This window comes from Caretta caretta, chromosome 9 (assembly GCF_965140235.1).
Source record: "Caretta caretta isolate rCarCar2 chromosome 9, rCarCar1.hap1, whole genome shotgun sequence".
Lineage (NCBI taxonomy): Eukaryota > Metazoa > Chordata > Testudines > Cheloniidae > Caretta > Caretta caretta.
In genome coordinates this window covers 55,263,282-55,283,108 of record NC_134214.1, presented here as the reverse complement: position 1 = coordinate 55,283,108, position 19,827 = coordinate 55,263,282, and the positions used below count along the sequence as shown (strand labels likewise).

The 19,827-nt window shown below is 38.8% G+C and overlaps 1 protein-coding gene across 14 annotated transcripts in view; it reads left to right on the top strand.

The window, feature by feature from the left end:
- Nucleotides 1-19,827, top strand: part of FARP2 (FERM, ARH/RhoGEF and pleckstrin domain protein 2) — a 213,956-nt gene that overhangs the window by 132,139 nt on the left and 61,990 nt on the right. For 13 of the 14 annotated variants that reach the window (XR_012669925.1, XR_012669926.1, XM_075132309.1 and 10 more), the window contains 4 exons: nt 3,090-3,253; nt 3,468-3,536; nt 4,575-4,632; nt 5,257-5,512. Coding sequence is in view for 12 of the 14 variants with exons in the window: in XM_075132309.1 (XP_074988410.1) it covers nt 3,090-3,253; nt 3,468-3,536; nt 4,575-4,632; nt 5,257-5,512 (547 nt within the window). In the remaining 2 variants the exon portion in view is untranslated. Of the gene's footprint in view, nt 1-3,089; nt 3,254-3,467; nt 3,537-4,574; nt 4,633-5,256; nt 6,416-19,827 lie in introns of all 14 variants that reach the window. The other variant, XM_048862722.2, reaches the window with a different exon arrangement.

Genomic DNA, 19,827 nt, shown 5'->3' with positions numbered 1-19,827 from the left:
TTGACAGGTTTCAGAGTAGCAGCCATGTTAGTCTGTATCTGCAAAAAGAACAAGAGTACTTGTGGCACCTTAGAGACTAACAAATTTATTAGAGCATAAGCTTTTGTGGGCTACAGCCCACTTCATCGGATGCATAGAATGGAACATATATATATACACACACACACACATACAGATAAGTTGTAAGTTACCATACAAACTGTGAAAGGCTAATTAGTTAAGATGAGCTATTATCAGCAGGAGAAAAAACTTTTGTAGTGATAATCAAGATGGCCCATTTAGACAGGTGACAAAAAGGTGTGAGGATACATAACATAGGGAAATAGAGTCAATGTGTAATGACCCAGCCACTCCCAGTCTCTATTCAAGCCAAGTTAATGGTATCTAGTTTGCATATTAATTCAAGCTCAGCAGTTTCTTGGTGGTGTCTGTTTTTGAAGTTTTTCTGATGCAAAATTGCCACCTTTAAATCTTTTACTGAGTGGCCAGAGAGGTTGAAGTGTTCTCCTACCGGTTTTTGAATGTTATGATTTCTGATGTCAGATTTGTGTCCATTTATTCGTTTGCGTAGAGACTGTCCGGTTTGGCCAATGTACATGGCAGAGGGGCATTGCTGGCACATGATGGCATATATCACATTGGTAGATGGGCAGGTGAACGAGCCCCTGATGGCATGGCTAATGTGATTAGGTACTATGATGGTGTCACATGAATAAATATGTGGACAGAGTTAGCATCGGGCTTTGTTGCAAGGGTAGGTTTCTGGGTTAGTGTTTTTTTTGTGTGGTGTGTGGTTGCTGGTGAGTATTTGCTTCAGGTTGGGGGGCTGTCTGTAAGCGAGGACTGGTCTGTCTCCCAAAATCTGTGAGAGTGAGGGATCATTTTTCAGGATAGGTTGTAAATCTTTGATGATGTGCCGGAGAGGTTTTAGTTGGGGGCTGAAGGTGACAGCTAGTGGCGTTCTGTTATTTTCTTTGTTGGACCTGTCCTGTAGTAGGTGACTTCTGGATACTCTTCTGGCTCTATCATTCTGTTTTTTCACTTCATCAGGTGGGTATTGTAGTTGTAAGAACACTTGATAGAGATCTTGTAGGTGTTTGTCTCTGTCTGAGGGATTGGAGCAAATGCGGTTGTATCTTAGAGCTTGTGTGTAGACAGTGGATCGTGTGGTATGTCCTGGATGGAAGCTGGAGGCATGTAGGTAAGTATAGCGGTCAGTAGGTTTCTGGTACAGGGTGGTGTTTATGTGACCATCGCTTATTAGCACAGTAGTGTCCAGGAAATGGACCGCTTGTGTGGATTGGTCTATTAATATGCAAACTAGATACCATTAAGTTGGGTTTGAATAGAGACTGGGAGTGGCTGGGTCATTACACATATTGAATCTATTTCCTTAAATTAAGTATCCTTACACCTTCTTGTCAACTGTCTAAATGGGCCATCTTGATTATCACTGCAAAAGTTTTTTTTTCTCCTGCTGACAGTAGCTCATCTTAACTAATTAGATTCTCACAGTTTGTATGGTAACTTCCAACTTATCTGTATGTGTGTGTGTGTGTGTGTATATCTATCTATCTATCTATCTATCTATCTATCTATCTTACTGTATGTTCCATTCTATGCATCCGATGAAGTGGGCTGTAGCCCACGAAAGATTATGCTCTAATAAATTTGTTAGTCTCTAAGGTGCCACAAGTACTCCTGTTCTTTTTTCTTTTGAATGCAGATGAATTCATGGTTAAGGCTACTATTTAGTCATGGATATTTTTAGTAAAAGTCATGGACAGGTCCCGGGCAATAAACAAAATGTCACAGCCAGTGACCTGTCCATGACTTTTACTAAAAATACCCCTAACTAAATCTTAGGTGCTGGGGAAGTGGGGCGCTCCAGTGGACGCTGCTGCTCCTAGGGTGGGGGGAACCCGGGGCCTGCTGCTGGGCAGGGGGGCGGCCTGGGCCCCCGCCGCTGCTGGAGGAGGGGCTGCTTGGGCTGCCCTGGGGTCAGCTGCATCAGCCGCTGCAGCTGCAGAGGTCATGGTGGTCCTGGAAAGTCACGGAATCTGTGACTTCTGTGACCTCCATGAAAGGCTCACAGCTTTACTCATGATTATTCATGCCTTTGTCACTTCAAGATTAGATTACTATAATATGCTGTACATGGGACTGTATTTTAAGATTACTTAGAAACTTCACTTGGTGCGGAATGCCTGCTTGCTAAGTAGTGCTTATCAGAGAGAGTTCATCATACCTGTGCCATCCAATCTGCACCAGCTTATGGCTTGTTTCCAGGTGTAATTGATGATGTTGGTTTTAATGTACATTATCCCTATATAGTTGGCGGCTGTGGGTACCTCTGAAGCCACTTAACTCCTCATGTGATACTATGCCAATTGAGATAAGCTAAGACTCTTAAAAGTATGACACCCCCCCACCCCCCAGTGTTCAATGGAAGGGGGCTGGTAGGAAGAGTTTTTTCAGTGAGATATCCTCTACTTTGGATTTGCTTTCCCGCAAATTTGCATCATCAGTTACAAAACCTAGACATCTGTTTTTATCTTTGGTGGATTTTTTTAGGTGCAGCCAAGTCTATTAGTAGTTCTTAAGTTCAAACAGTTAAATGAAAGAAGAAATCTAACAAACCCCAGGAAGTAAGATAACCATTAGCACTTTTAAGAAAACATATTTTAAAATAAGCCTTGTGATTAAATATCTTCATTATTTCTTTCAGACACATTACTAATTTAACAATCCACTTTTACTAATATGATCTATATTTAATATAATTTTAAAAGTTTTTATCAAGTTTATTTTAAAGCACTTTTGCATTTTTCTAAAGCATGAATAAAAACATTTTAGGATGTTTCAGATTGCACATTTTAAAACTACATTCAAAACTTTACCAAATGCCCCAAGGGCTTACTAAAATAAAGATTTTTATATGTGACATGGCTCAGACCACATGGAAACAAAAATATTGCAGCCCATTGCAATTCAGTATCTGTGCCATCTGTGGTGGAGTGTACATGCTATTTTCTTGCCTTTCTTCAGTGTTCTTGTGTGTGTTACTTGAGTGTCTGTTTTGCTCCTAGGGTCCATATCAGGATACGCTGGAGTTTCTGTTTGGCAGTAGGGATGAGTGTAAAAACTTCTGGAAAATCTGTGTGGAATATCACACTTTCTTCAGGTTGTTTGATCAACCAAAACCAAAGGCTAAAGCAGTCTTCTTCAGCAGAGGGTCTTCATTCAGATACAGGTATGAAGTAGCATAACTCAGCATATTTATAGCACAACCTTTTATAGTTAGGAAATTAAATCATGATGAAAAAGTGCTTTAAAGTAATTCACTGAAGTTAAAAGTTTCAGAATCTGTTCCTGATGCATAACCATTCTTTGTTCCAAACCTGGACATTTTATCTACTCCTTCTGTGATGATTTTTATAATATTTGTACTTTGCATGGGTTCACAGTGGACGAACACAGAAACAGCTGGTGGATTATGTTAAAGACAGTGGGATGAAGAAAACTCCCTATGAAAGGTAAAACCCATGATTTTTAAAATGTGACATTAATTTGAGACTCTTGAAGCCCCTAGGTTGATATCCTAAATCTCACTTTTAATGAAATTGCTGCTTTGAGACATTTCTTTTTTTAATTATACAATTCTAAGGAACAGAGGCACAGAGAGGCTAAGTGACTTGCCCAAAGTCACACAGGAAGTCTGTGGCAGAGCAGGGACTTGAAATTGTATTCTGCCTTTGATTTATTTTTTGAATCTCTCTCTCAAGTGTGCACACACACTCTAACTACTAGTAGGAAATGTTTCAAGGAGATGTCATCCTTCCTTTCAGTCCATGTGGTTTTCTTGCGGGTGTATGGTTTACATGAAATGCAGTTAGAAAATGCATTCCAAAGGCAGTTTTCACAAAATAAGAAAAGGTCTACGGGACATTAATCTGGGTGATAAAACCGTGGAAAATTCCATAAAAAATGTATATTGACTATTTGGACTTCTGATCAGCTTCCTGTCTTGAGCAGGGATTTTCTGAAACCATTACATGGGCTCAGATCACGAGCTTGTATAATTTATAAAAAGGGCTTTTTTTTTTCATGGAAAATGGGTACTATTACATACCATATATTGTATACAGTTAACCGACAATGTACTTAGCATAAGTGTTGCACATGAATTGACTTGCTCTCTGTTTTGACACCATATTAATTTATGGATATTTGTGTGCTTTGATGAGAAGAGAAATTTTTTAAAAAAAGAACAGACATCTTTATGCTGCCTCATTCTTCTATTCTCCCATGCCCTTGCAGTTGCCTTTGCGTTCTCCTTTGAAGACATGAATGGTCTGAATCTAGAGTCTCTGTTTTCTGTAATTGTCTTCTGTGTTTTGTAGTAATTCACAAATATTTCATGTCTTTGCTGTACCTTCATTTACTCATCGCTGAATGGGGGATATAACATCTTTTTACTCTTTTGTGTGGGTGGGTAGAATGAGTGAAGTTGAGTAGGGGAGAAGAAAGGCTGATTGATTTCTTAGTTCCTTACAGCATACTCTGTCTTTCAGGAGGCACAGCAAAGCTAGAGTGTTTGCTCACACTTCGAACACAGATGTGCCAAAACAGGTTAGTCCTGCACCACTCTAAATATTCTGGTCAGTAAGACTGATAGCCAGCTTTCCAGTTTGGCAGTATAGGGAAAGTTGATTACGTTGTCTTGTTGATCCAGAATCACTTTCACTGTTTAATCTTCATGCCTGTGCATAATTTTTTTCCTGTGGTACTAATTTTAGTGGGTACTTCAGATAGGTTGAATTGACTCACATGGCTCATCTTTCACACTTCACATAATTGAAAAGTAATTTTCATACTTATTCCTTGAGATACTCAGTCCTGTTCATGTGTCTCAGATCAAATGTCTCTGTCATACAAGCATGTGTTGAAGCAAGCACTTCAGGACTTGGCCCTAAATGTTTTGTGAATTCCCTCCAATCCCATGTGGGTATTTTCTTGTTTGCTCTGTTGGCAGAGGGTTTAAAAATTACGGGAGTAATTTGATAACTGATCATCAGAAGTTGTAAAAGGTGAGTTTTTATCTTTCTGGAGATTTTGGTCTTTTTTTCTATATGAGCTGTATTTGTAGAAAATCTTTCTAGTACACACTCTTACTGAATCAGATATCAGAGGTAGTATTTTTTCTGTGTATGATAAAAACACTTTTTTACCTATTCTATTTTTTTTCCACTTCAGAGTGTCTCATTTACCGAGGGCTTAGGTGCTCCTGAGTCCCATGCCTCAGTATCTGCCTCCTTCCATTCAGTTTATACATCATTCACTACCACTACTGACCTGCCCATCTGTACAGAGACGAATCGTTCCTTCTTGGACCCCAGAGCACCGTACACGAGGAGCCCAACAACAGAAAAGAGTATTGCAACACCATCTGAAGAAACTGAGAAGAAAGCGACACAGCAGCCTGGATCTCCCATACTCCAGTCATTCCAAGGTGTTGGGTTTTGTAATGTTGTAGGAAACTGCAGCCTCACTTGTCCTGGTGTTGAGAATAGTTGTGGTTTAGATCTAGAAATAGAGAAGGGTAACAAGGAGAGCAGGGTTATCTGTAAAAATGACAATGATGAGTATGACTGTACCACAGGTGTTTTTATTGCTGATAAAAAGCATCAGTATTGTGGTAGGGGTGACCCTCTTTTCACATTGACGAATTCCCAGCTGCAGGTTTCAGAAGAATTTATTGATGATGACCCAACAGAAATCTCCTTTTTTGCTGGGGGATCTGAGGCATTTTCATATGTGTACAGTGGCTTAGACCTAATAGGGTCTGATTTATCTAGGCATGCATCAGATTCAACTAAACTAACTAAGGATATTCTTCAGCAAAATATGGTGTCTTCTCAGTCAAGCCCTGACAGATACTCCACAGAAGCAGTAGATATGAACATGGAAGATGAATTTGAATTTGAAGAAGGAAGTGATTTCAATGGCAATGAGAGACCATCAGATACATCGGAATTGTTTGAGGTTAAAGCACAAGCAAGCAGAATACAAAGTCTTTTGAGTCCTTCTGAAACCAGTTCACTCATAAACAACCGTTCTGAAAGCAGTTCCCTCAATAATTTGCCACTGAATGGTACATCATCCTTTCACACATATAGCTCTGCTAATCATTCTGAAGCTAGTTCTATGGTGAACTTTCCAGCCTACTCGGTTCGCTCTGAATCCAGCTCAGCCTTTCAGTTCACTGACATCATTGACCAGTTGGAGCAGCTGAGCTATCCACTTACCACTACAGAAGACTCTACCAGTACAGATACAGATTCCTGGGATTCGGAAGGTGCAGCTCCAGTGGATATAAGCCACTTCTTCAGCAACCCCTTTGTTCAAGCAACTGGTGAGAACTTCACTTTTGATTTTCAGAATAATTTAAAGAATCTTGCCCAAGAAGACCAAACAGGAAAAACACACATCAATAATTGATTGGTAGTTTGATGTTTGAGGTATCCACCTATGCTGTTTGGAACTAGGTTTCAATTCAGAGGTATAATTTAAATAATTTTTGAGGTGGAAAACTTTTATTTCAGTGGCTGGATTTTAATTTGCATAATATAGTTGATTTCTGTTTCTCTCCTCCTCTTTATTTTCCCTTGAAGTATCCCAGCTTTGTTATTGAAATATGTGTATCCACAAAGTCTATAACCAGCTGTGATTTATGCAAAATGCTAAATTTAAGAAACTTCCAAAAGGATTAGTATTGTCAGTTGGGCCAACCAGAATTAAGAAAAATTATAGTCCTATTATAGCTTACTTTCACGGAAACATGTTTATGTCATGTCAGATTTAGTCTGGTGTGCACTTTCTCTGACATCAGTATGAGATGCTGCCGCTTGTAGGTCAGTTGTTAACAGGCCAGATCCAATACATAGGTTGTGGTCCTGCAATGCAGTAAGACTCTGTGCTGTTTCTTGAGACAAAGGTGGATAATCTGTGAATCAACCATGAAGATAATTCTTAAAATGTCAAGTTTATGCAACAAAAATGTGGCAGACACCTCAAAGAATCAAACTCTTAGATGGCAATTTAGAAGAGGAGCATGTGTACAGGAGCAAATGCATGTTGGGCATCACCTGATCTACCCCTGAAGAGGATTGTTGAACTTAAAGGCACATTGTGATCAACAACAGTCCAGCAATGAACAAGTTCCTTGCTGTTTTTCAGCTGTTTGGAGGGAGACACATAGATTATAAAGGCACTTAACTCCTTATTGAACTTTCTCATCTTCTTTGTCTTAATTTAATCAATTACACTGCAGAAAAATGGCTGCAACTTAATGTAATTAAAGCTTGCTTGGTCTGGGAGAAATGTTAAAAGATAAAACAGGCAATAGCTGTCTTTAATTTAAACTCTGCACTGTATTCAGCAGAACGCTATTGAAATAAGATGGTTCCTTTCAGGGAAATAAAGAGTTGGTGTAAAGTTAAAAAAAAAAAAAAAAGTGAATACCATCAGCCACTGTTTTAATCTTCACAGGCATTTTTAGACAGGTGACTTTATATGAAATGATTCATAGTGAAAGTATAATTGAAAAGGTGTAAATATAGATTTTAGTGATTGTATCTATTGTACTTATTCATTAAATTAGTGATGGTGAAGGTTATCAAACTAACTTACTCTCAGTCCACCTAATAAATATTCTTGGTAGGGGCTGGAATTCTGAGATGCAAAATTTTGAGGGCCTTGTGCAAGAAACAAGTTTAAAATAAAAAATATCCCTGTAGCAGGTTTGGGGTCAAAAGCATCGCCTCTTGAGGCAATTTGGTTTATATTCCCTGTAGTCCAGATTCTGAACCCGCCTTTCTTAAATGGGATAACAGTTCAATATCACTTCATTGCATTCCCTCCAAAATAAACAGGGTGCATAAATTAGCATAATTAATTTATTCATATTATGTGCTTTCCATTAATGTTTATATGGTGTTTCCTGTGTAAGGGACTGATGTGTTGCAAAGGAACCTTCATACTTGGTAGGCCACTTAAAAATCTCTTAGGGAATCCTAATGAAACATTGCAAGGAAAGTTCTTTCAATGTGCAATAAAACTTAATGGGGTGATTGTCCCTCATTCACTTATTCTTTTCTTGTTTGTAGTCTATTCTAATTATTCCTTCTACAGACATGATCGTTCCTTAAAGCATTCAGTATGTGTACTCATTCCACTGATTGTGTTTGAGTGGAATCCCTATTGTTGCACTAGGAAGTGTCAGGAGTTTGCATTTGCTGACTGGCATTAGAAAATCAAAGCATACCTATACCACCATATGGTGAAGTATTAGCTGTGCCATTTTTCAAGTGTTTGTGGCTGTTCTGTTTCTTTAAATCGCAGTTCTCTCTCTCTGTCTCTCTCTGTCTCTCTCTCTCCCCTCTATATGTTAATCATTTTGCCTCTTGTTGTTGAGCTGATTTCTATTTGTGGAAATGTCAGGAATGTGGAATATGGCATCAGTAAATAGGCAGCTGAAGGAGACAAACTTTTTGTTCTTTGGCTATCTCACCGAGCTGGTGCTGGTCATGCAATAATTAGTTTATTTTTTCATTGAAAAAGGCTTTAATTGGAGAATTCTCTTTTAGGGGATGGAGAGTGGGAGGCAAGTCTTTGGATAGTAATATAGGCAGGGACAATTTCTGATTCTTTTGAAAAATTCCAAGATATTAAAGGTTAAAAATTGCCTTTTGTCTATATGTAGGACTTTGTGTCACAAGGGCTTTCCTAAGGATTGACTGAGTCTGTATTTTAAAAAAAAACCACAAAGTTCCACTCCAAATTCTCAGAAGCACTTTGAAAAAGCTCTTTATAATGATATATGAAAGCTTACTAATATTTTTTTCTTGAGATGTAGTTAGTCTTTAAAAGGTAGGGGTAGAAAAGTTTAAAACTATCTGCACTTTGCAATCCTGTGTATCTTTTAATGGCATTTACAAACCCCAGGATTTGTTAAAAAAAACAAAAGGTAATGCTTTAATTTAAACTCATGCTTCATTCTTGAAAGATACCATAATGACTGGATTCCAGTTCTTGATTCTTTGGCTTCTAGTATGAGACAGATAGACAATTTTTTTGGGCAAAAAATATGAATCCATTAAAATAATATTTTTAGTGACGCATAACAGCAGGTAAGTCATTTTTTCTTCCACAGCATCTGACTCCATTTTTTTTCCAAAGACCGGGGTTGGGAATACTCTGATAAGGACATGCTGATCAAAACCACACAAGCAGAGCTAAAAGGCAGTATCCAGCTGCTAAAATAGCACACTAGAGTGGGCAACAGGTATTTCTCCTTTTACATTCTCCTCCAGGAAGCTGGGATGTGGGAGACAGAATGGGGAAACACTCTTCTAATGCTGACCTAAATACCATAAAGGGGCTAGGTAACCAAAACTTAAGTGTTGGCTAGCAGACTGATGGAGGGACTTCAAACCCCTGTGCTATTGGTGGGGGCAGATGGAGATGTTTCTCTTACGGTTTTTATAATGCCACCCATAATTCTAGAATCTGAATGCCTCCATGTAAAATCAATTAGCAGTACAAAATCCCAAATGAATTTTATAATCTCTGGTTCTTTTCCCTTTTTAGAGTATACAAACTTGGCTTGGGGTAGAGTTGTGTGTTTGTCTATTTAATTTTAGTTAATCGTGAGAGGTTTTGTGTGTTGTTTTTGGGGGCAGGTAGAAGCGGGATGTTAGTCTTGTAGTGTCTTGTGACAGGCTTTGTCAAAGAAGAATGTTTTGTAGCATTTCCTACAGATGGTCAGACTTCAAATTCACTTAATCTTGCTGATCTATTGTCAGGGGAGAGACAGACTCTCAGAAGCATCCTCATGGGTGGTGCAAAGATACAGTCCTCTTCTAGAGAGATTATTGGGTTCAGTGCCTTTCAGCAGTCTAGGTGTCAGTTCTAGCATAAACCAGTGTTGCTAGCTAGCTCTTTTCCCTGGCAGCAGTCACAGCATCCTGCCACACCTACTCCTCTCCCCATGGATGTGTCTCTGGTTGGACCAGCCCAGGAAGAAGGTGAGAAGGCAGGCTCTCAATTCTCCACTAAGGCTGTTTTACCTTGCTAGTACAGTTTATGTGGTGCAATGTGTATTTCAATACCTAAGCATAACATCCTAAATGTTAAACAGGCTAGCAGACTTTCAGTTTTGTTTTCAGTTTCTCACAACTTCAGTACTATTAAATAATAGTTGTTGATATTGAATATTTTTAATCTGAACATAAAAATGGTTGTTTAAAGAAAGTTAATAGTGTGCTACTCAATTTTAAAAGAAGGTGCTGGATACTTACATAGAGAACTATGGTTTTTGGAGTGAAAGGAGAACGTGAGTATGAAAATAAGTTATGGGCACCATGTTACAGATGGATTGGGGTGGGGGAAAGGAATTACATGGGAAACTTTAGAAGATGATCCTTGCGGAGTCTCTTATCCAAGTTCCCTTGAACAGGGAGGATTTTGAAAAATAATGGTGGGAAGCCTGGACACAAGACTCATTTGTTCGGATTTGGGCAGTGGCAAGCCAAAGGCTAGCAGCCTTTCCATGGTACTTCCTGGCAGCATCACTTCTAAGGATGATTTCTGACCTCATGAATGGAAGGCATGGAAGGGACTTAATGTTGGTCAGCTGTCATTAACTACTGCGCAGGTTTCTACTGGGCCAATAGCCAAGCCATGATGCGATAAGCAGCTATTCACCTATACATACTCCAGTATACTATTCTACCCCACAGTCCATGTCCTCATACTTGCAAGTGAAGGGGGAGCATGCCATAGAAACACTGCTCTCCTTCCTCTGAGAGATTTGGGGCCATTCATCCCTTCTGCCTCTGAATTCCCCTACATGGCATGGGACCCTGCATTAACAACTGCTAAATGTTTAATCAGGTATTTGTATATAAACAAATGCATTTATAGAATAGACATAAACAATAGTGATTCTTCACCACTGTAGCTATAGCCTACTAATGGATTTAGGTCTAGAGATAAGGTATTTGACTGCATTTCACAGTTCAACAGAAAGCTATTTAAAAATGCATTGCAGGGCTTAGAGCTCCATAAAATAATCTGTACCTATATTTCTCTGTATGTATATTTACACCCACTCATCACTTAAGAATATGTTTTTCACCAAATGTGAAGCACTGTAAGAGCACATTTTAGTCTTGGTATGTGTAGTTATTGTAGTTCATTTGATTTACAAAACAAAGGTCAGAGAACATTCTGTGATCAAACAGCCATCCAGTTAAGTCTTGGTAAAGTTTACTACATTCGTATTAGCGTGTTGTGGTATATACTTCGTAATTTTAAAATAATCATGAGTCATTAAAGTAACATTTTGTCTATTTCCCAGAAATTATTCATATTTTATCATTCATATGGAGTAGGAAATATATTGATTTTTCTATCAAGTTTCACTTAAAAGCCCAGTAACCTCAGAGTTAATGGATAAAACAAGTATTGAACTCCCTTATCCTGTGATATTAGGTGGTGGTGGTTTTTGTTTAATTTTGTTTGTTGCAAGTCTTGATAAGATTGTGGGAAAACAGTAACAAAAAAAAAATCCTGTTAATTATTATGTTGTTGTTTTGCTGCAAACCTGTTGGTAAGTCATTCCTATTATTGTCATTTTGCAAAGGGTGCTCAGCCTTAATTATTAGATATTAATGGACTGAATAGGTATATAGCACAATTCTCAGTGCAAACTCTCATAGTTGTCATCTGCACTGTAGCTGTTCTAACACTGAACTCATCACAAATGCTATGTGTATATGTATGAGTATACATACGTACCAAATATATGGATATTGTGAGATTTTTACAGCTCCAAATGTATATTGCAAAGTACATTTAATTCACTTACCTCTCTGTGGGTTATTAGAAGATTAATCTACTGAGTGAAGAATAACTTAGTGGGTTTTGAATCTGGAGTGCTTCTCAAATAACTAAAACTAAGACGTGTAACCTGTGGAAAGACAAAAAGAAAAGGAGTACTTGTGGCACCTTAGAGACTAACCAATTTATTTGAGCATGAGCTTTCGTGAGCTACAGCTCACTTCATCGGATGGAAAGACATTACTGTAAATTCTATGAAATCACAATATTCTACTATAGCTTCAATGTGTAGGGCTCTGACTTCAGTCAGTAATACTATTTGTGGCAGAGTTCTAAACATTGGTAAGAAAGTCCAAAGACCTGTCACCAGAATGTGCAGGTGTACTGTACGTTCAGCTCACAAAACTACTTGTGCCTTAGCCTGAAGTGATCCCCAGTTTAATAGGTGCTAATCTTTGCAGAAACTAACAATGCAAAGGGGACTGGAATTTCTTAATACGTTGATCTTTTGGAACTTGATCTTTTTTTTTTTATACAGTAAACGTTGTTGTTGAATTATTTGTTTGGGGAGTTTTACATCTTTGTTTTCTGTTGAAATTGCTGATTATAAACCTAAAGATTTGTACTTATTCAGAACTTTTTAAGTTGTGTGTACAATAAAATGAGGAAACCTTTGATATGAATGACAAAATGGGCTTTTTAGCTTTTATTTTTCTTTACACTTGTGTTTCAAATAGATTAAATGTTGGTTCTCCTTGGCTAAGACTCCCAGGAGTTTTATTATCGGATTTCCCAGCTTAGTTTTCTTTTTGTAGGCATTTGGGAGGGTAGTGTAGACGAGGCAAATAGTGCTCAAGTTACTGTTTTGTTTGAATCCCTTTATTACGAGTACAGATGAGAAGAAAAATTCAGATTTCATCCTAAAAGCACCATTTATGTCAGAGACATTCTCCTATTAGCTCTGGTTCAGCCTCTCTTAGGCAATCTGCTCTATATCCTTATAACTAACCATCAGTGATTGTAGCATAATGCATGGCGACAAGTAGGTCATGTACTCATATTTTCTGTGTTACATGTTCTCCTCCAGAACAGCATACTTAATATACAGCTAAATCTTGCTTGCCTTACTCATGCAAGGTAGTCTCTTTGAAATCAGTGTATCTGGTTACATAACTAAGGCGAGCTGGATTTTTTTTTTTTTTTTTTTTACTATTGGTTTTAGAACTTTCTGAAAAGTAGAATTGCTTTCCATACTTGAACTGCTTAGATGTAAAAAAAACCTGTTGCATTGTTTTCTTAGTAGTCAAGGAGATGTCTCTGATTCCATACCAAAAGTGTGTGATCTAGCATAAAAAGATATTAGAACATTAGTCCTATTATGTTGTTACAATATCTGAATTTGAGCTGCTATTTTCATTGCAACATGTAGCTGTTTCAGAGGTTCATAAGTTAAGCCCCAAACTGGATATAAACACAGTAGTCATGCATGATCAAGTTGCATGATGGCAGCCTCACCTTAGACTGTCATGCTGAAGTAAATATTATACTATATTGATATAACATTTTATAAAAGTTTTTAATATATGCTACCTATGATACTAAGATACTATGACAGGTTTCAGAGTGGTAGCTGTGTTAGTCTGTATCAGCAAAAACAATGAAGAGTCCTTGTGGCACCTTAGAGACAAACAAATTTATTTGCGAATAAGTTTTTGTGGGCTAAAACCGACTTCATGGAGTGAAAAGTAAGATAAGATATTATGACAAATGCAATATGATCTTTGAAGATGCTTTGGTTACTCAAGTATATTTTTAGAAATATGAAAATCAGTAAGTTCACATTCTGATCATAACCTTTAAAATTAAGAGTGAAAATTTTTAAAACAAATTGGGCCGCTCCAGTAAAGTTCTTAAGCAGGAGCAAAACTTTTACATGTGAGTAGTTCCATTAAGTTATAGTTGTGTTTAAAAGTGCTTTAGTGGGTCAAAGCCATAGTGTGTGAAAAAAGAGTGGAAAATCTATGAATTAAAAATTGTAGAGGCAAAAGAAATTGCTGAGGGTTTTTTTTATGCCTCTATAGCCCAACTGTTTTTTAAATGATTTTAAAGAACAGTTTTGCAGAGAATAAGTTCAGATTATGGTCTTTCTTTGTTTGTTTTAATTAAAAGCAGTATTTTGAAATATCCAGGAAAAGGAACACGTTACATTAAAATGGTCGTAGAGCAGTTTTTAAACTAAGGGCTGGGAGAAAGTCGACAGGTACAGAGGAGCACATGGTACGAACATGCCTTAGGGGAGAATCTATAAATGGAGATTCCCTATGTCCTAATAAGGAGGCGAGGATGGAAGATGATAAAATACAGGTAGGATCCGATGAGAAATAGTCAAAAGAAAAAAAGTCCCATTCAATTACGTCATGTAATGGCAGACAGCTAAAAAGTGACAAGTTTTTAAAGTGCTTATATACCAGTGTTAGAAGTCTAAATAATAAGATAAGTGGACTAGAGTGCCTCTATTAAATGAGGATATTGATATAATAGGCATCACAGAAACTTGGTGGAATGAGGATAATCAATGGGACACAATAATACCAGGATACAAAATATATTGAAAGGACAGAACAGGTCATGCTGGTGAGGGAGTGGCACTGTATGTGAAAGAAAACGTAGAATCAAATGAAGTAAAAATCTTAAATGAACCAAACTGTACCATAGAATCTCTATGGATAGTAATTCCATGCTTGAATAATAAGAATATAGCAGTAGGGATATATTACAGATCACCTGACCAGGATGGTGATAGTGACCATGAAATGCTCAGGGAGATTAGAGAGGCTATTAAAATAAAAAACTCAATAATAATGGGGGATTTCAACTATCCCCATATTGACTGGGTACATGTCAGCTCAGAGCGGATGCAGAAATAAAGTTTCTTGACACCTTAAATTACTGCTTCTTGGAGCAGCTAGTCCTGGAACCCTCAAGAGGAGTTGATATAATTAAATTTAATATCCATGTGGCAGGAAAAACACCACAATGGCCCAACACTGTAGCATTTAATTTCAGAAAGGGGAACTACACAAAAATTAGGTTAGTTAAACAGAAATTAAAAGGTACAGCACCAAAAGTAAAATCTCTGCAAGCTGCATGGAAACTTTTTAAAGACACCATAATAGAAGCTCAACTTAAATGTATACTGCAAATTAAAAAACATAATAAGAGAACCAAGAAAGAGCCACCATGGCTAAACAACAAAGTAAAAGAAGCAGTGAGAAGCAAAAAGGCATCCTTTAAAAAGTGAAAGTTAAATCTTAATGAGGAAAATAGAAAGAAGCATAAACTCTGGCAAATGAAGTATAAAAATATAATTAGGAAGGCCCAAAAAGAATTTGAAGAACAGCTAAGCAAAGACTCAAAAAATTTTGCTATTACTTTTTAAGTACGTCAGAAGCAGGAAGCCTGCTAAACAACCAGTGGGGCCACTGGATGATCAAGATGCTAAAGGAGTACTCAAGGATGATAAGGCCATTGCAGCGAAACTAAATGAATTCTTTGCATTGGTCTTCACCGTTGAGGATGTGAGTGAGATTCCCAAACCTGAACCATTCTTTTTAGGTGACAAAAACTGGTTGAAACTATAGTAAAGAACAAAATAGTCAGACACACAGGTGAACATAATTTGTTGGGGAATAGTTAACATGGTTTTTGTAAAGGGAAATCATGCCTCACCAATCTACTAGAATTCTTTGAGGTTGTCAATAAGCATGTGGACAAGGGCGATCAAGTGGATATAGTATATTTAGATTTTCAGAAAGCCTTTGACAAGGTCCCTCACCAAAGGCTATTAAGTGAAGTAAGCAGTCATGGGATAAGACGGAAGGTTCTCTTATGGATTGGTAACTGGTTAAAAGATAGGATACAAAGGGTAGGAATAAATGGTCAGTTTTCAGAATGGAGAGAGGTAAATAGTGATGTACCCAAGGGGTCTGTACAGGGCCAAGTCCTATTTAACATATTCATAAATGATCTGGAAAAAGGGGTAAACAGTGAGGTGGCAAAATTTGCAGATGATACAAAACTACTCAAGATAGTTAAGTCCCAGGAAGATTGCGAAGAGCAACAAAGGGATCTCTCAAAACTGGGTAACTGGGCAACAAAATGGCAGATGAAATTCAGTGTTAATAAATGCAAAGTAATACACATTAGAAAACATAATCCCAACTATATATATAAAATGATGCTGTCTAAATTAGCTGTTACCGCTCAAGAAAGAGATCTTGTAGTCATTGTGGATAGTTCTCTGAAAACATCCACTCAATGTGCAGGGGCAGTCAAAAAAGCAAACAGAATGTTGGGAATCATTAAGAAAGGGATAGATAATAAGATAGAAAATATCATATTGCCTCTATATAAATCCATGATATGCCCACCTCTTGAATACTGTGTGCAGATGTGGTCGCCCCATCTCAAAAAAGATATATTGGACTTGGAAAAGGTTCAGAAAAGGGTAACAAAAAATTATTAGGGGTATGGAATTGCTGCCGTATGAGGAGCGACTAGGATTTTTCAGCTTGGAAAAGAGACGACTCAGGGAGGATATGATAGAAGTCTATAAAATAATGACTGGCCTGGAGAAAGTAAATAAGGAAGTGTCATTTCCTCCTCCTCCTGACACATGAAGTAGGTACCACCAAATGAAATTAATGGGCATCAGGTTTAAAACAAACAAAAGGAAGTATTTTTTCACACAACGCACAGTCAGCCTGTGGAACTCTTTGCCAGAGATGTTGGGAAGGCCAAGACTATAACAGGGCTCAAAAAAGAACTAGATAAATTCATGGAGGATAGGTCCATCAATGGTTATTTAGCCAGGATGGGCAGGGATGGTGTCCCTAGCCTCTGTTTGCCAGAAGCTGGGAATGGGCGACGGGAGATGGATCACTTTATTACCTGTTTTGTTCATTCTGGAGTACCTGGCATTGGCCACTGTTGGAATACAGGATACTGGGCTAGATGGACCTTTGGTCTGACCCAGTATGGCTGTTCTTATGTTCTTACATGATGATGTGTAATGTGCATTAAAATGTGCTCTTAGCACAGTGGTGTCACTATTCAAATAATACTTTACTATTCAGATATTCAAGGATTGGTCCAAAGCCCATCTGAAGTCAGTGGGAGTCTTTCAGTGGTGTTTGGATCGTGTCCTAATAGTGCAAAGTGAAACTTTATTCCACACGCTATATTACTTAAAAGAAATTCACATGTAAAATCATATTAAAAATGCAATTAGTGGAATGAACAGAGGCAAAAATAAGCAACGAATACCTAAAGGGAAAGCATAGTGCAAGATATGTCCTCTGGTTGTTTAGACCAGTGTTTCTCAATGACTGATTCATGGACCAGCGCCTGTCCCTGAGATCTCCCTGACACAGTTTAGGAAGTCAGCAAGCCATTCCCTGGTGTCAAAAGGGTTGAGAAACACTGGCTTAGACACAGTGGGGCACTGCCTTTTAATGGTAAATTGAAAGAGTATATTGTCTGCCAAAACAAATTGTGTTGCTTCCTCTGCAGCAACTAATGACCTCATTAACACCTCAGCAATTAAAGAACCTGAATTCACTGCATTCATTACATTACTTTAGGTGTTAGTAATCGCTTCAAGTGTAGAATGTTTTCAGAATGTAATCTACACATCCCAAATTATTTATTTTTATATCTGTGTCAAGAACCACATTCAGATATATGGTTTAAAAATGTATTTATTTGTGATTTTTGTAATTTTAGTTTGGGATCTTTGAGTGGAGAACTACTCTGAAAAATAACTGTAAAATGGCATCATAGGCTTTCCAGCTACATTGTGGCTCACTGACTCTGAATGAAATGAGCTCTGCTTGCATGTCAAAAGACTTTTAACTGTCAGATCCTAGCCTGAGTTTGCAGTTCTGGAAGCCAAGCTGTGTTCTTTTTGGCTTGTGCATCATTTGTAGGCCAGATATAATAATTCTGTAGCCCAGGTTCTACCCTCAGATCTGCACAACCTCATTCTTTTTAATGGGGATACACATTTGTAACCAAGGGCAGAATGTGGCCCTAGTAACTAGAACTTTCTTTCAGAGTAACAGCCGTGTTAGTCTGTCTTTGCAAAAAGAAAAGGAGTACTTGTGGCACCTTAGAGACTAACCAATTTATTTGAGCATGAGCTTTCGTGATGCATACCGTGGAAACTGCAGTAGACATTATATACACACAGAGACCATGAAACAATACCCCCTCCCACCCCACTGTCCTGCTGGTAATAGCTTATCTAAAGTGATAATCAAGTTGGGCCATTTCCAGCACAAATCCAGGTTTTCTCACCCCCTACCCCCATACACACACAAACTCACTCTCCTGCTGGTAATAGCTCATCCAAAGTGACCACTCTCCCTACAATGTGCATGGTAATCAAGGTGGGTCATTTCCAGCACAGATCCAGGCTTTCTCACCCCCCCCCCCGGGGGAACACACACACACACACACATAAACTCACTCTCCTGCTGGCAATAGCTCATCCAAACTGACCACTCTCCAAGTTTAAAGTTTAACCAGAACGTCTCGGGGGGGGGGGGGGGGGGGGCAGGAAAAATCAAGGGGAAATAGGCTACCTTGCATAATGACTTAGCCACTCCCAGTCTCTATTTAAGCCTAAATTAATAGTATCCAATTTGCAAATGAATTCCAATTCAGCAGTTTCTCGCTGGAGTCTGGATTTGAAGTTTTTTTGTTGTAAGATAGCGACCTTCATGTCGGTGATTGCATGACCAGAGAGATTGAAGTGTTCTCCGACTGGTTTATGAATGTTATAATTCTTGACATCTGATTTGTGTCCATTTATTCTTTTACGTAGAGATTGTCCAGTTTGACCAATGTAAATGGCAGAGGGGCATTGCTGGCACATGATGGCATATATCACATTGGTGGTTGTGCAGGTGAACGAGCCTCTGATAGTGTGGCTGATGTTATTAGGCCCTGTGATGGTGTCCCCTGAATAGATATGTGGGCACAGTTGGCAACGGGCTTTGTTGCAAGGATAGGTTCCTGGGCTAGTGGTTCTGTTGTGTGGTATGTGGTTGTTGGTGAGTATTTGCTTCAGGTTGGGGGGCTGTCTGTAGGCAAGGACTGGCCTGTCTCCCAAGATTTGTGAGAGTGTTGGGTCATCCTTCAGGATAGGTTGTAGATCCTTAATAATTCGTTAGAGGGGTTTTAGTTGGGGGCTGAAGGTGACGGCTAGTGGCTTTCTGTTATTTTCTTTGTTAGGCCTGTCCTGTAGTAGGTGACTTCTGGGAACTCTTCTGGCTCTATCAATCTGTTTCTTCACTTCCGCAGGTGGGTATTGTAGTTGTAAGGGTATGTCTACACTACGAAATTAAGTCGAATTTATAGAAGTCGGTTTTTTAGAAATCGGTTTTATATATTCGAGTGTGTGTGTCCCCACAGAAAATGCTCTAAGTGCATTAAGTGCATTAACTCGGCGGAGCGCTTCCACAGTACCGAGGCAAGCGTCGACTTCCGGAGCGTTGCACTGTGGGTAGCTATCCCACAGTTCCCGCAGTCTCCGCTGCCCATTGGAATTCTGGGTTGAGATCCCAATGCCTGATGGGGCTAAAACATTGTCGCGGGTGGTTCTGGGTACATATCGTCAGCCCCCCGTTCCCTCCCTCCCCCCCCCCCCGTGAAAGCAAGGGCAGACAATCATTTCGCGCCTTTTTTCCTGAGTTACCTGTGCAGACGCCATACCACGGCAAGCATGGAGCCCGCTCAGCTCACTTTGGCAATTAGGAGCACATTAACCACCACACGCATTATTCAGCAGTATATGCAGCACCAGAACATGGCAACGCGATACCGGGCGAGGAGGCGACATCAGCGCGGTCCCGTGAGTGA